Source organism: Aplysia californica, unplaced genomic scaffold, assembly GCF_000002075.1.
Source record: "Aplysia californica isolate F4 #8 unplaced genomic scaffold, AplCal3.0 scaffold00046, whole genome shotgun sequence".
NCBI lineage: Eukaryota > Metazoa > Mollusca > Gastropoda > Aplysiida > Aplysiidae > Aplysia > Aplysia californica.
The window spans coordinates 600,137-616,933 of NW_004797316.1; the positions used below are offsets into that span (position 1 = coordinate 600,137).

General features: G+C 37.4%; 1 protein-coding gene across 1 annotated transcript in view; it reads left to right on the forward strand.

Moving 5' to 3' along the window:
• Nucleotides 1–3,702: 3,702 nt before the first annotated feature.
• Nucleotides 3,703–16,797, forward strand: part of LOC101862396 (uncharacterized protein DDB_G0290685) — a 30,991-nt gene continuing 17,896 nt past the window's right edge. The window contains exons 1-7 of the mRNA XM_005092412.2: nucleotides 3,703–3,822; nucleotides 6,097–6,594; nucleotides 10,915–11,044; nucleotides 12,274–12,485; nucleotides 14,525–14,575; nucleotides 15,082–15,205; nucleotides 15,806–15,915. Coding sequence (XP_005092469.1) covers nucleotides 6,108–6,594; nucleotides 10,915–11,044; nucleotides 12,274–12,485; nucleotides 14,525–14,575; nucleotides 15,082–15,205; nucleotides 15,806–15,915 — 1,114 coding nt within the window. The 5' untranslated portion in view covers nucleotides 3,703–3,822; nucleotides 6,097–6,107. The remainder of the gene's footprint in view (nucleotides 3,823–6,096; nucleotides 6,595–10,914; nucleotides 11,045–12,273; nucleotides 12,486–14,524; nucleotides 14,576–15,081; nucleotides 15,206–15,805; nucleotides 15,916–16,797) is intronic.

The window sequence follows — 16,797 nt, forward strand, 5'->3', positions numbered from 1 at the left end:
AGTTGGCAGGCTACGTTCACGGCGCCCTGAATGCAGTTTGCAGGCTCTGTTGAGGCTACGTTCACGGCACTCAAGCTTCGTTTGACGTTTAGACGGAGCGTCCACTGCCGGTTTAAGGCATGATGAGGGGGAAATTTTGAAATTCGTTAAGAACAAGAAACTAAGCTTACAAATGTGGTAGCATTATTGGTTAGCATCAATATAAAAAGAGTGGATAATTAAGTCATGAAGTAAAATTTTGAAAATTCTTTTGTGTTGCTAAGGTAACGCCTGCCATATTGGAATGTCATATATAGAAAATGCACACATTTCTAAAAATTCTATCATAAGGTTATAAATGGTTTTAAATGTTGCAATAAGTGGTTTTTCAGCCTTCCATGGCTGTTTTGGAGGATGTACTTGGCATTTTTGATGAAGGAGGAAAAACTTTTCCAGAATCGAGGTCCTAAATATGGGAATAGTTTGACCACAAAAAATCTGAGATCCAAACAACGGATTAAATGTATAATAAAATCATTTATTCAAGATCTTTTTTGACGTCACTACTTATCACACTAGAATAATGTTTCATCTATCAGTATACCGAAAATTATGACGATATATTAACAGCTTTTCGCATGATAGATTTTTGTGTCCCCCCCCCCCCCCTGAAAGAGCCCAATTTGAGAGAAAACTCCTAAAAGTTTGGAGGTGCAAAACTTACTGTAAATAGTAAACGTAGTCCGTTATACAGTGGCGTCCAAAAGAAACTTGAAAATGTAATCACCCAGTCATCGTGTTAAAACCTTGCATTACCCACTCATGCAGCATTCCAATTTAAAGCTAAATAAATTCTTCATCATCTGACACATTAATATAATTTAATCTATTTTAAGAGACGCCCGAGATATTGTCACTCAAAATTGACCTTAAGAAAAATAAGGCTTGGCAAAATTGTGCAAAATCAAAGAAACGTAAAATTGTCTTTGCGCATTTATTGAAGAGTATCAATATTGATCGAATGGCGATATATTGAATGCCCAATGAATGGAGAATTGTGTCTTTACAATAAACTATATTTTATTACGATATTTTGTCACGATGGTTTCAAACATAACGGAAAACAGAGCAATCACAGATACCACACAAAACTTCGACTCAACACTAATTGTGTTCATTGTTATTTTGCGTAGGAACCATTGGTTTTGTGTTGTGCACGAAACCTTTGGGCATCAATTCTATTTAGTTTTGGACATATTTATCAGTCATTTCATTTCAAATGTCACAGAGAGTTGCAAACAAAGGGTCTGAATTGGGGGCACCTGGCAGTTTCGTGGCCTCTATTCCTCACTGACAGATGTTCAAATCTTACAGGGTCTGTGTGCAAAAGAGGTTTCGAGCTCGGTAAGAAACCAACAGCTCCTGAACAAAAACAAAATTAAAACTAATGAACACAAGTAACTGCTACGTCCAGGTTTTGTGAGGCATTTGTAACTGCTTTTTTTTTCAATTTTCATTAGTTTTCTGTTCAGCTCTTCGTTGTTGGTGTTTTGGAAGCTCTGAAGGGCATTGAATATACTTTTGCTAATGCGATGTGTGTAGTCATCTTTTACAATTTCAAAGTCATAAATGCCATTAAAAAAATTGAGCATCTGATGAGATTTGGCATCTCCGTCACACAGCATCCTGCTGTATACTAAACCTCAGTGTTGCGCTGATTTTGTGAATATTGTTTCAGCCTCCATAGCTTTTGCACTTCCTTGTAAATTTTGCTGAAACTTTATTTGATGGTGGGTTCTCAAAGGCAGAATAAAAAATGCATACCCGTCATTGTCACCTACTTCTTTATCTTTCTTCATGGTGAAATTTTCTTTTTGGCAATGGTGTGAGGAGCAAGTTCATCCTCATTTAAAGGTTCCTCTTCACTATTATCACTCTCATGATATGTTCCATCACTATGCCTACACCACTAGTGCCTATCAATGTTCGAACTGTCGTGTGATGTGCTGAAGAATGTGGATGCCATTGCAGTAGGCTGGGGTAATCTTGAGAAATTGAGGCTAGGGCATCAAAGTATTTTGAAAAGGTGTTCAAAAAGCATTTTCTGAGCTCGATAACTGTTGAAACTGGGGTAGTGCCGAAACAGCACTCTCATCTCGTTGATTAGACGCTAGCATCAGCATCAGCAAATGTCACTGAAAGAGACGATTATGAGGCTGAAACAAAAGATGAATTGAGTGTAGGAACTGATCTAAAATCTCTGTGTCTGTCTGTCTGTCTGTCTGTCTGTCTGTCTGTCTGTCTGTCTGTCTGTCTGTAAATATAAACACAAGCGCAGTTTTGGTGCAGAACAAAATAAGACAGTAAAGTTGAGTAAAGGGAACATTGACCAATAATGAGTTTCTCAGATAACGAGACCTGGCAATAATATTGAGAGCTTTCGTTTTCAGTTTTTGTCTCGTAGTTGCAAGAAATTTTTAAAAAAGATAACCGTGCTATCAACTTTCCTTATAATCTCTTTACAGTATAAAAATGCATACTTGATATGAAATACGCTTGCAAATAGTTTGAATGAAAGAATGAATATCTCGTTCTGGGCCAAAGACATAATACGCACACACACACACACACACACACACACACACACACACACAGAGAGAGAGAAAGAGAGAGGGAGAGAGAGAGAGAGAGAGAGAGAGAGAGAGAGAGAGAGAGAGAGAGAGAGAGAGAGAGAGAGAGAGAGAGAGAGAGGGTGGGGGGGTGTTTGCTATTATGATCAGAATTATTCCCGTCATTTTCTCTCTGCGTCGGTTCCCAGGCTTTTTCGTTTTCCTTCATCTCATGGGATGGAACATCTGAAGCTGGCCAAGATATTAAATATACGTCACTGTAGTCACTGACTAAAACCGGCAGTGGACGCTCCATCTAAACAAAGCTTGAGTGCCGTGAACGTAACCTCAACAGCGCCTGCAAACTGTATTCAGGGCGCCGTGAACGTAGCCTGCCAACTACATTCACGGCGCCGTGAACCTAGCCTGCAGACTACGTCCACGGCGCCGTGAACCTAGCCTGCGGACTACGTTCACGGCGACGTGAACGTAGCCACTGCGTTTCTGAAAAGCTTATTTTCTTTTCTGCCTTCATGATATGTATTGAGTCATAAACTGTTGATAAATGAATAATTTATTACATTAGATCTAGAATATAAGTTAGATTACTTCAAGTCAAATACAATGGGAGCCAGTTCTACTAGATTCTCATATATTTTAAAACATAAAGGGTTAAAATGCATTCTGTAGCATATTAATTTCTTATCCCTTACTAAACAAAAGATCTAGTATTTTTTACTCCCCTCCAGCTCATATAATGGATAACCGATGTGCTGTGCGTGTTTGTTTTATTTTATTTTGGGTGGCATCTTTTGACAACAGAAGCGGTAACGGAAAATACTCTCTGGCGGTAATTATAATACATCGATAGGCCCATGATGCTTTTAAAAACATTCTTCTCCTGTAAAACCAACAGTTAAAAACTTTAAATAAAAACCATTAAAAATAACCGTAAGCGCTGTATTTTGGTTATTAAACTATTTGAGTTTCTAAATTTGAAAAAATATTTAAAATTGAGTTTTCAAGAGGCATATAGATCTAATGACTTTGTATACAATATCAGTCTGACTTTTTTTCCTAATGAAACCCAAACAACTTTTTAGAAACACTCTTCAGCGTTTTTAATGGCGGCTAGCTATCTCGTGCAACGCTACAAACATTGCACTTAATTTGACCCGGGCAGTTGATACCGAATTCTGTTTATTTTATTGCTGAATTGTTTGGTTGCAACAAGGTAAACTAGATCTAGGTCTAGATATATATGTTGTTTGGGTTTGTTTTTGTTGCAAGAGTTAACACTTTGCAACATGTTTTATTCTCTTGCCAAGCCACATGACATGAATTATGAAATGTAGCGTTGGCGTTGGCAATTGCCACCGAGTGAAGCGGTGTGAAGTCTGAAAACAACACTATCTTTAGCATTATACATAATGGGCACTACTTGGATATGGTGGTCCTGACTTTTGTGACAGGGAAATTCTTCTAGAATCTAGATGATCTAGATCTAGATTTAGATCTTGAATCTTAGTTTTGACCCCAATGACGATTACTTCTGGTTTTAAGTCTAAACGATTACTTTTTGATTTGCGTGCCGATATGGAGAGATAGCCTTTCAAACCTTATTGCAAAACATCAAATCGTGGTCAAATTCAGGTGGGTTTTTTTTAAGTGGCTATTCTCACCCGCCCGGAAGTTCTCGCAAGATGAACTCCTCCCCTCTTCTCTCTCTCTCTGTCTCTTTCTGATCTGAATACTGTCTATCGGTGTGGACGATCAAATTGACCAAAACAAAGTTAAAAAATGATGTTAAAACACAGAAGTAAATAAATTTGGTTGTCTACAAAGATGCTACGGCTATTTAACTTTTCGAATCGAGCCGAACTACGCGGGTCGCCATTTTGTTTTGCCCGGAAATTCTCGCGCTACTCCTTTCTCTCTTTCTCTCTCTCTCCACTGCCCACAGACAAAATTGTACGCTTTTAGTAGGCTACAATTGTAATGGAACGTTTGTTCACGGCACAGAATTCTACAATTTTTCTGTTATCACAGTGTAGAATTCTCTGGTTTAGGGTGAACGCAAAATTTGGTGAACGCGCTCCGGGTGAGAATAGCCGAGGCAGATGTTAAAGCAAGAACCGCCAAGGCAAGGTCAGCCTTCAAGCAATTATCAAAAGTTTGGAAAGCAAGCAACATCTCGCTGCGCACCAAGATTCGACTCTTTAACTCCAACGTCAAGTCTGTGCTCCTCTACGGCTGCGAAACTTGGAAGACAACGAAAACAGTACTGAATAAAGTCCAGACTTTCATCAACAGATGTATGAGGAGTATTCTAAGAATTAAGTGGCAGGATAGAATAAGAAATGAAGAACTGTGGGAAAGGACAGGACAAAAGAATATAGAAGTAGAAATAGGACTAAGAAAGTGGCGATGGATGGGACACACCTTAAGAAAGCCCAGCGGAAATATCACAAGACAGTCACTGCAGTGGAACCCACAAGGAGCACGAGGCAGGGGTAGGCCACTGGAAACATGGAGGAGATGCGTGGAAAGGGACATGAGAGAAATGAAGCTCACTTGGAACGAGCTTGGAAGGATGGCCCAGGACAGAGATAAATGGAAGGAGCTTGTATGTGGCCTATACCCTGCCAGGGGTGAAAGGCATTGATGATGATGATTTTGTGACTAAAGGAGGACAAAAATGTACATAACTTCGCAACCTGTAAAGATATCTTCCTGTTTTTAGCATCAAATCAAAGGTTATTATGTGTATTTTCATATGAAAGAAACAGAAACAGTTTTGTCTCATAAATCTCTTTAACATGGTACGTAGATTAAGAGCGGGGTCAATTTTCATGTGTCCAAAAAAGGATGATTTTGAAAATAAGCGATGATATTTCAACATGCTTGCCTGTTAAAAGGGAACCTGGACCCCCCCCCCCCCCACACACACACACACACACACACCCACACACCCCCCTTCCCCAGTACCCCTTATGACTGATTTTGCTTTTGATCCCAATGTTTTTCACCAGATCCTGGTTTTTTCACTCTGAAATCCTGATTTTTAGATTTCATAGAGTGGCAGGTCTGCCTTTTTAAAGTTATTTTGATGTTTTACATTTTACGAAAGAACACTTTCGTCTGCAAAATTTTATCTGCTTTTATCGATTGCTCGTAAGCTTAGCAAGTAAAGTAATACAAGCAAATTTAGTACTGATTTGCACATTTTTTTGTCCTAAAATACGAATCGATGTTGTTCTTGTGGCTAAATCTATATATAGAGAAATTAGAGCCAGATGATTAGTGGGACAGATGTAATGTCTTTCTTATAGGCACTCGGAATGGTAAATTTAGCCAACTTCTACGACATCATGGTACAGCTCAAATCTAAAAATAACTCATTTTTGTTGCCATCATGTATGTAATATAGCAACAAAGCAGTTAAATGACTGTTGTTGATTCATTGTATCCCTTCTCTGTACAGCATTTTTATTTGCTAATTTTTCAGTCGATCGAACAATGCCAGCTCGCAGAGGGAGAAAGACAAAAGCTTCAGCCCCAAAAGAGGAGCCCCAGGTAGAAAAGCAAGAAGAGGATGTTGAGCAGTCCCAAGCGTCCACTGCAGATCAGTCTCAAGAGTCTATTGCTGACCAGTCTCAGGAGTCCTTTGCCGATCAGTCTCAAGAGTCCTTTGCCGATCAGTCTCAAGACTCTGAGCTTACAGAACAGGAACGTTCTGATCAAAGGACAGAAGATGTAAAGGAGGATATCAAGGATGAACAGCATACTGGTGAAGCAGAAATGGAAGGGGATGGAAATGCTGCAGAAACACAGAATGATGAGAATGTTGGGAAGGAGAAATTAGAGGAAGAAGCTGAACCAGCAATAGATGACCTGATTCCTGTTCCAGAAGGACTGGAATGCATAGGAGAATCTGTGGAAAAGGAAGTGAATGTGCCATACAAACCTCATACATTCTCTGCCTTTAGTGGATCTTCACTTAAAGGTAAGTGTATACTCACTTGTTTTGTTTTCAGCTAAAAAGACTTAATCCATCTGTTTTCCTTCTTTCCCATACTGAATCTCAATACACTCAACCGAAGGCTTTCAACCACCTTCCCTCGCTGAGTTCTAGGGTTGGGTTGTTTTTTAAGTCAGGTCAATTTAAATCAGTTGATTTTTAAAATTTAAATCAACTTGATAATAAAATAAAAATCAGTGATTTCAATCACTTAAAAAAAAAATATTTTAATTCAGTTTTTACATATTAAACATTCAGAATGCCTTTCCTTGGTTTTATAAAACAAATATAAGGTTTGGAAGACTAATATCATGGTTAAAAGTCTGCTTTTCCCCCCTGTCACTGTAAAATAATACAGTATTCAATTTACTTTTTTTTTTCATAATTAATTGAAATTAGCATTAAAACATTTTTTTTTTAGACAAACACTAACACAAGTGCGCGCGCGCACACACACACACACACACAGACTAAGGAAATCTCTAGATTTATTTAAAATTGTAAACCTAATAATTTATTGGATGTCAGATCAAATTAATTGTGACTGAGGAGAATAAAAACATTATCAAATAAATCACAAATGATGTAACAAAAATAATAATTCAGAGATTATTGCAAGGAACAAAATGGCAACTGAATGAATTTTGAAAGTAAGTCACTTTCATACAATATATTCAGTATTACAATATAACCAACAATTTAGATCATGTTGAAATTACCCATTGAATTGTAAGGGGTTGAAGGTTTTGAAAAGAAACACAATAATTTAATACAGTATTCAATTTACTTTTTTTCTCATTTATATAATTGAAATTAGCTTTTTCTTTTTAGACAAAAACAAGCTTGCACACATGCACACACTGTAATAAAATGCAAGTTTAGGCTATCTTTGCATAATAACGGTAACCCCCCTTCCTTTTAGACTGATATTTCTCTTTTTTTTTATTGTCTGTTGCCATGAATAATTCACTGATATACCAGATTAAGGCTTTCTTTTGCAGTCACCTAAACCTAATACACTATGTCTCTTTATAACCCCAAAAGCTTGCCTCCAACTTCTAAATAGCGGGAACAAAGGCTTAGTCATTACTGAAAAGAACTTGTTTCGGGAATAGTTCCAAAAAACAAGCAAAAACTAGCACTAAATAGAACGAAACAGATGTCACTAGTACTGGACGCTCCCAGCATCCGATGGGGAACAGGGTTATTACTGCCGAGCGTCCAATGGGGTTCAAAGAGTTAAATTAATCATTAGTTAAAATAAATTAATAAGACAATGCATTTTTCACCAAAAAAAACATACTTTTAGCCACTAAAAATTCCGAACTGTATGGACATTTAAAAAAATAAAATTTTTAATCCGATTAAAAAATTTTAAAATCACCAACCCTGTTTAGTTCCCAGTAACTTGGTTTTGTGAGCTACAAACTGCCTTTCATAGTTTTTTTGTTTGTGCTTTTAAATTGAAGTTGTGCTAGTCAGTGGCTTATGTGCAGGCAGAGTAAGATCTATATATTTTAACGGTTGTTTGGGTTTTGTTTTGTTTTTTAGGGGGGGGGGGTGTTAACTCTCTTGCTGTAAGGTTGACCAATTTAGCTAATGTTGACATTGGGTAATTACATGTGTGCTGATCAAGTCACCATCTGGTCAGGGTTGGTGATTTTTATTTTTTTTTAAATAAAAATTTAAAAAATCGATTTTTTGGATTTAAACCAGATTTTTTGTATTTAAATCGGATTTTTTAAATTAAAAAAAAACATTTTTTAAATGTCGACACAGTTTGGGATTTTTGGTGGCTAAAAGTAAGTCCTTTTAGTGCAAAATGCATTGTCTTTATTTTAACTAATGATTAATTTAAGCAACTGCAATTTTAGAAAGCCTTAATCTGCTATATATCTGTGAGTTATGGCTACAGACAAAAAATGAAGAAAATGTCAGTCTAAAAGGAAGGGGGGGGGGGGGGGGTGGTAATTATGCATAGATAAATTTGCGTTTCATTACAGTGTGTGTGTGTGTGTGCGCGTGCTTGTGTTTGTCTGAAAAGAAAAGGAAAATGCTTATTTCAATTATGAAAAAAAAGTAAATTGAATACAGTATTATTTTACTACTTACAGTGACAGGGGGGAAAGCAGACTTTTAAGCATGATTATTTTAGTCTACTAAACCTTATATCTGTTTCATAAAACCAAGGAAAGGAATTCTGAATGTTTAAATATGTAAAAACAATACATTTTTAAAAAGTGATTTGAATCACTGAGTTTTATTTTTATAATCAAGTTGTTTTAAATTTTAAAAATTCAACTGATTTAAATCGACCCAACCCTGGTTTTCAATTATTTATGAAAAAAAAAAGTAAATTGAGCACTGTATTATTTTACAGTGACACTGTTTTATAAAACCAGGGAAAGGAATTCTGAATGTTTTAAAAGATGTAAATAAAAACAGAATACATTTTTAAAAAGTGATTTAAATCACTGAGTTTTATTTTTAAAATAATCAAGTTGATTTAAATTTTAAAAAATCAACCCAACCATGGTTTTCAATTATGAAAAAAATAATAATTGAGAACTGTATTATTTTACAGTGACAGGGGGGAAAGCAGACTTTTAAGCATGATTATATTAGTCTACTAAACCATATATATTCTGTTTAATAAAACCAAGGAAAGGAATTCTGAATGTTTTAATATATGTAAAAACTGAATACATTTTTTTGAAAAGTGATTTAAATCAGTGGTCAGTGATTTTTATTTTTAAAATCAAGTTGATTAAAATTTAAAAAATCAACTGATTTAAATCTACCCAACCCTGGTCACCATTGCACACTAGTTAGGCTACCGGACTCGTAATCGTGGGGTTCTGGGGTTCGAGCCGCGGGCCCGACGTTGTGTCCATGGGAAAGGCACTTTACACTAATTTTTCCTCACTTCACCCAGGTGAAAATGGGTACCCAACTATAGACAGTGAAAGATCTTGTCAGTTTGTTAGTGTTTGAGCGCTTAACCAGCTGGTTGCAGTGTATGCTTCCCGGGAAGCTGAGAATGTTTCTTAGTGTTCTATGGTCTGCTGGGGTAATATATAGTGTTAAAGCGCATAGAGCTTGCTTTCGAGTGAGGAAATGCGCTATACAAAAGCTATTTATTATTTATTTTTAGATGAAAAATAGAGACTCAAAAGGGTTTGCTCCCTCCTCCACTGTAGTGCCAAGGATTTTGATTTCTTTCTGCCATATGACTGAAAAGACTGTTGAAATACAGTTACATTTATGCCACACTGCACTGATGCTTTTCTTCTCAAGTAGCTGCACACATTCATTATGATTTTAAATGTATTTCATAACAGGCTGGGGGGTAGAACTCGAAAAGTCAGCAAGTTTTTGTCATCAGCTGCAAAGGCGGTGGGTGGGGCTTAGCTTGCTTTCACTTCTTTACCTTCAAATAACAAACAATAAGAACAAAACAGTGGTGGTTTTTTCATACTCACGGCGAGCCACAGCATTTTGAGAACCATTCAAACGAGAAGAGTAACCTTTGTACGTCTTATTTCTCTTTGTTCTATGTTAAATTCTTTTGGATGCTGGGGACGAGACCGTTTCACCTTCAAACTTCGCTAATTAATTTTCATCTGATGAAAAATTCGCCTCAAAAGTGGTTTGATGTAATGCTAATAACTCTTAAATCTCTGCGGCACACAAACATGTATACACAGCACTCAACGAGCTCAGAGCTGGATTAGGCCGTGTAGTCGAAAGCAGTAAGCAGACAGCACGTAGCAAAGGTCCAGTGGGAGCGTAGGTAACTGTGTCACGGGGGGAAAGTGTGTCGTAAACTTTCACCCCATTGTCAGGGCTTTGAGAGCGTGAGCCCTCCATGCAGTGTTATTTTTTCTAAGTCTTCTACCATTTTACAAGAGGGCTTTCATTAACGAGGGGCCATGAGAACAGGCTCAACCTTTCCTGAGTCCTAAAGACATTTGATTGGCTGTTAGGTTACTGTAGTTGTAAGCGGTGGCAACAGTGATTGGATAAACTAACATTACTAGCAAGCCACCAAGTTGATCACTCTTGTGTTCATTGCGTGCAATCATGGGTTTTCATTACCCACCGCCATGGGGGTGGGCCCTTCACTACCCACCGCCACTGATCAGCTGGTCAGTTGGCTGGCGGGTCCAGGCCTGTAATATTTAAAAAAGCAGTGACTCCAAATTTTTGTTTCGATCATTGTCAATGGAAACAGTTGTTTCATTTTACATCTTTATGGGGAGTTTTATGTATGGTGCTATACAAAGTACATTTAATCTGTTCCAGAAAAATGGGAGTGGCATATGGAGATATTTCCAATTGACCAGGCTGACATCCGCATGTGTGTGCTTGAGTCTGTTTCAAAAATTGCTCAGGAAACTTGGATGTATATTGATAAGCAAAATTATGGAATGGGGTGAGTACCCTGTTTGTCCTTTGAAAGTCGTGAGTTGTTTATGTTTATTATTTAATCATTTGCCAATGGATTTTGTTTTTTCCGGTTTTGTAGTTCACTTATATATTATTATTTAAATGCTTTGTTTTTGTTCTCTAACAATCCTGGCAAATAGAACAGTTCATATCTTTGAGTGTGACATATTTTTCTTTTTTTTTGGTGTGTTTGTGTTGCTGTCCTTTGAGTAATTTTTTTTTGACTGGAGAGACAGGTAAAGATTATATGCTCACACCCACACCACCCTGACCATCGGCACTGCTCAGGGCTCACATGGGTGAGGTAACATCTACCCCCTGGCTGTCTTTCCTGTCCCCCTTCTTTGCCCGGCAGCATAGCGCGTACAGTATGTTAGTGCTGATGCAACCAAACTTGGGAGTTTTGTCTCAAATCAGGGCTGAGCGGGCAAAGCATTTTCTGTCTTGGGTAAAAAACCTTTGAAGGAATGGAATTTATCTTTCCGTTTCTGGTTTGAGAAGGTTTCCTTTATAGAGAAATATAATATATCAAGGGGGTGGCGAGGAGATTCTCATATATGACAGGTTTTCGTTAAGGCCTTTGACTTCTGGAAAAAATAATTTTGTCAGTCAGCGTTTTAACAGAAAGAAGCATTGAAGACAGAAACAAATGTCTTTAATTTAATCTGAATTTATTTTTATTTGTAACATTCCACACAATTATGGGGGTCACTCTTTCATCATTTACTTTGTTTCATTGGAATGTCAAAGAGGTCTGGATCTTTCAGACATCGTCAATAAAATGTTGGTCTTTAAGACCAGCTTGGTTACATAATTTGTCAAAAATGATGAACTTTTGACTTGGATGCTACAAAGGAAAACCATACTGGTGGAATGACCCATGTTTGTGTGTTAAAGTTAAAGCAGACAGATATGTTTTGTTTAGTTCATTTGTTGTTTTTAATTTGCCATATATCCTGAAAGCACAACACAGTATTTTGTTGGGCATTGTGATCTAAATGATACTGGGTGCATTACTGTGAGTTTGCCTAATTTTACAAAATATTGTCTTTTCTCACGATTTTATCTGGTATGAGGTTGGGTTTTTTTGTGTGTGTTTTGTTTTGTTTTTTAAAGAAAGTTGGAGCCTTTTTGCTGCTGATGAATATTCAATTGTGGGACAGTTGGCTTTATTTTATTTCCGACTGCTGAGTAGATAAAACATTTTTTCCTCAGGTCTTTCAATCTATGTTTGAAAAACTGCAACGACTCGATGACTGTAATGTCCAAACTGCTTCATGCCCCCATGTATTACCGATATGTCACAGTGAAGTTTACTCACCGTGGACGGAACGAGCAAAAATTGGAAATGCTGAAAAACACCCAAAATTCTGAGGAAGATTCTGAGGCTTCAGAGCAGATTCCTTTCACTGAAGTTTTGGAGACAGGTTAGTTATCTTCTAAGGCTTTCTATTAAAGTGTCACGACGCAGTGGAATCAGGCTCTCATCAGTTTTTTCGGCATATTGAGTTATTGGTATCATCTTAATGATTGTTCATTTCCCTTGCTTTTGAAGAAAAAAAATACCTGTTTATCTTGAATAGAAGTCGAGATATTTACTGTATCAGGTGAGGTCGCCTGGTTTCAGAAGTAAAATTAGTGAGAAAATGACTGCAAAAATTTGGTGACTTGTCCTTGGAAACTGCACATTTTTCTTCTTTTTAAATTTTTTAAATTGTAATCAATGTTTTTCCTTAAAATCCACACATAAAAGGGTTTTTGAATGGACATACAAGGTGTTGAGCAAAAAATCAAAACTTCGAGAGAAAAAAATGTCCAAACTGGCTGAAAATGCAGATTTTCGGATTTCATTATTTTGGTGAGCCCCTGATTTCACCACTCTGCATCATAATTGGTCTAAGTTTATCTCTGCATACTGTCTTGTGTAGCATCATGATTGTTCTGTGTTAGTATTTTATCTTAAAATTAGACATCTGTTGTACTTTATATTTTTGTTATAATTTCTAGATTTCTTTATATCCCTCAACCTGATTCTAGTTCCTAGTTTTTTAAAAATGCAGAAATTTGTTGAACGGGTACATGGACATCAGATAGATGGATGTAAGCTTCTATTTTTGACAAATTAATTTTTTATGAGTTTGAAAATGTGCCATATTAGACTTTTGAGGAATGAAAAACTTTTTGTGCCATATAAAGCACCCATCGCTTGAAATATATTAGCAGTGTACTAGGTGATTGAAATGACAGTAATAGAACTATTTATTGTTGATTCAAAAAGCAGCACTGTTGGAGAATATATTATATTACATACAGGTCAGAAGTTCAGCCCTTCAAGCAAGCAACGAAGCTGTTAGCATCACATTTGTTTGTTGGTTGTTGGGTTTTTTTTGGCATATATATGCTGCTGTTAGTGGTTCATTCTGTGCAATTGTATTCATGCAAACTGGTCTGTGGAGCACTAGTTCTTGGCTCATGTGGATTTGATGGTTGAGTCAGAGATAGTTGGCCTGTTCCTGCAGTTTTTGCTTCCACAAGGGATGTTGCAATGCTACTTTGAAATACTGACAATTTCATAGACTTGTGATAAAGCAGTCCGCAATGACAAGGACAGCAATGTTCAGACAGAAAAAAGAGATAACATGTACCATCTCCTCGTTTTGAGATGATACTTGTAGAAAGAAGCAAGTCCATCCAAGAGGTCAATGTCACCTTTGTCACAGTTGTACTGGGTAGTAAATTAAGGACTTTGATCTTCTTTCTTTTTTTTAAAAAAGTTGTTGGCGTCCCAAAAAGTTGAAATATGATCAGTAGGCTTGTAGTTGGGCTACATTATGGTTCTGGTTCTAGGGAGATTTAGACCATAAGAGAGAACAAATTCAATGATTGATCATTTCAAACAGGGTAATCAAACTTATATCATGTACACTGAAATAGCAGCTTTATTAAATCGATTAATGGCAATAGCTTAAATTTTACACAAATGTTTCCCTAGAGAAACTAATTATGGCACATGCCTTTTTCAACTGGCCCAGGGGCTAGAATAGTCACAATATATACTTTCTGCTTTCGTATAAATTGTTAACTCTATTATATGTATGCTTTGTGACCAAGCAATAACTTTCTGGGACTCACCTGAGAGATGTGATGGTTCAAGAACCAATAGCACCAAGTCTAGTAAAAATGGAAGGTGCATCTAAAAAGTTAAAACAGAATTTGTAATGGGTCTATTTCTAAAGAATAATTTCTAGTCTAGTCTAAAAGAAAACAAGGAATACTGATCTATCATGGCTAACTGGTATTACATGCTGTTTTCTGAAATTTATGTGCCAATAGCTCCAGAGGGATGTTGTGTGTGTGTGCGCACAATCATGTCATATTTCGGCTTCACATTTAATTTTGTATAATTCGGTATCCTCGATGAAAGGTTTTTCTTAAACTTTTAAGTGGATGTTTATATTTTCCTCAGCTACTGTCTTATTGGATTATGTGCACTCTCCTACATTCCAAAGGATCAAAGGTAAGTTACACATTTTCCATTATTTTATTTTCAATTTCCAGGTCCATACCTCTCTCAACACGTTTTGCCAGTGATTTAAATGTAACAGCCCTCGTTGCTTTTTCTGTCTTGATTTGAGTGGAAAAGCAGTCGTATTTAGTGATTTGTCATTTGTATCCTCAGATACACCAGGTAGGTCTTCATAAAGATGACTGCGCTCAGTTGAAATTTTTCCTGTGATATTTGTTCAGGGAGTTTTGTACCTTCAGGGTGATGATACCCTTTTTAAAATACTGAAGACATGGGAATTATCCCTACCAAGAGGTCTCATAAAGAAAATATCATCCTTGTGTGCTGGTGCAAATAAGAGATGAACAGGGGTTTTGCCCAGATGTTTTTCATTGTGTAATGATGATGATGATGATTGCCTTGATGCATCAACCCTGCAATATGACATGCAGTCACAAATGCCCCCTTTTCTGCTTGACCCACCCCCCAACCACACTATCAATTTATATTAATTTCAGGGAAGGAGAAGAAACGGTCTCTGTATGTGAAATATTTGCCTGAAGGCACTTCAAAAGAGCTGCTCAAAGTGCTCTTTCCTGTTGCTAATAATTTGGACATCCTAACGACTGGAAATGGTCGTAGGTGAGTAAAGGCGGCTGTGAAAGGGCACAGTGTGTCGGTGAAAGATCCGCCCTGTTACCCTGGGAATCTGACCCACTGAATGCCGACCACCAAGGCTCACCTCAACGACCTTTACGTGGAAAGCATCTGACATGAGTATTGTATGATTTCTTAACCTTGGTATATTTTGCTTTACTGTGTGAGTACCTGGAGGGACCTTCAGGTATAATAATTGTTGTGGAGTTTTTAAACACCTTTTTGTCCTGTGTCAACACTTCTTGCTCCCACTGTTGCTGTTGTTATGAGATGTAATAGTGCCTGATAAGTGGCTTACAAACATTTGAGTCCTACTTGAGTTTGACTGCAGAGGATTTGAAGCAAAAAATTCTGTGCTGATGTAGATATGCATCAATGAAACGAATCCATGGAAAAGAATTTTTTTGCATAAAATGAACATTTAACATGAACTGGATAGACAAGATTGAGGATCTGAGTGCTAACATTGGCACACATTGCTGGGAGATTTGTAATTAAGAGTTTCTTTTCTTCTTATCTTAATTGATATGTAAGCAGTGAGGTTTGGCTTGACGAGTATTGAAAGCTTTCCCTAAAATCCCCCAGGTACGGTGATTTGAATGTAGCGTCTGCGGGTAACATCAAGGGCTTGTGCAGCACCTACGTTACCATTGAGATCAACGGATGCAAAACTGTGGCACTTGACTGGAAGGAAGGTATGCTTTCTGGTCTGCTCTGCAAGTTTAGTGGGTAGACTACACTGGCATTTTTATGGGTATCTCAAAACATCACCACAACTCTCAGAATTACCCTATTCTAATTATTTTTGACACAGTAAAGTACCCAAAAATGCAAAGTACAAAAGTTCTATATTTTAATTTTCATGATGTAAAAAAAAATTGGCATGAATTTGATTTTCAGAAAAAAATTCTAGAGATGTGACAGAATGAAATTCATGACAACAAAAAAATATAAGTCCAAAGTGTTCTGTTTTGATTTGAATGCATGTTTGAGTGTGGTGAAAATATAAAAGCTTGGCTTTGCATTGATTCAGACCCATACACTGAATTAGATGCACAAAGTTGTGATTTTGTTGTGCTAACACCAGTACTAGTACTAGATCTAGCCCTAAAACTATGACTCGGGCCGTGTTCGGGTATATATCCAGGGTCCTGAGTATCAGACTCATCATATTCTGAGTCACTAGACCTAGTAAAATTAACAGAAGTATCGGCAACAGAAAAAACATTGCTAGTTCCGGTCAGTCCAACCCCAATAGGGGTTACTGTCCTTCGTGTAATGTTAGTATACACACACGACTGTAGGCGGGCAAGATGAACAAACAACACCAAGCGATTAAATGAGCATGAGTGCAGTTTCTCACTTTTTGTGTTGATCCCCGGTGTGAGTAACATTAACGGAAAACCCATGGCATAGGGGGCGCTTCCGGCCCGTGATTAACTCACTTCAGACGGTTCACACAACAGTTGCGTGACCCCCGCCGCGACGGCTCCCACGAGCCCTGCGTGACCAACTTTGGATTTTTTTTTTTCACTCTACAAATCACGTACGGATCGCGGGACCCGCCTCGTACCCTT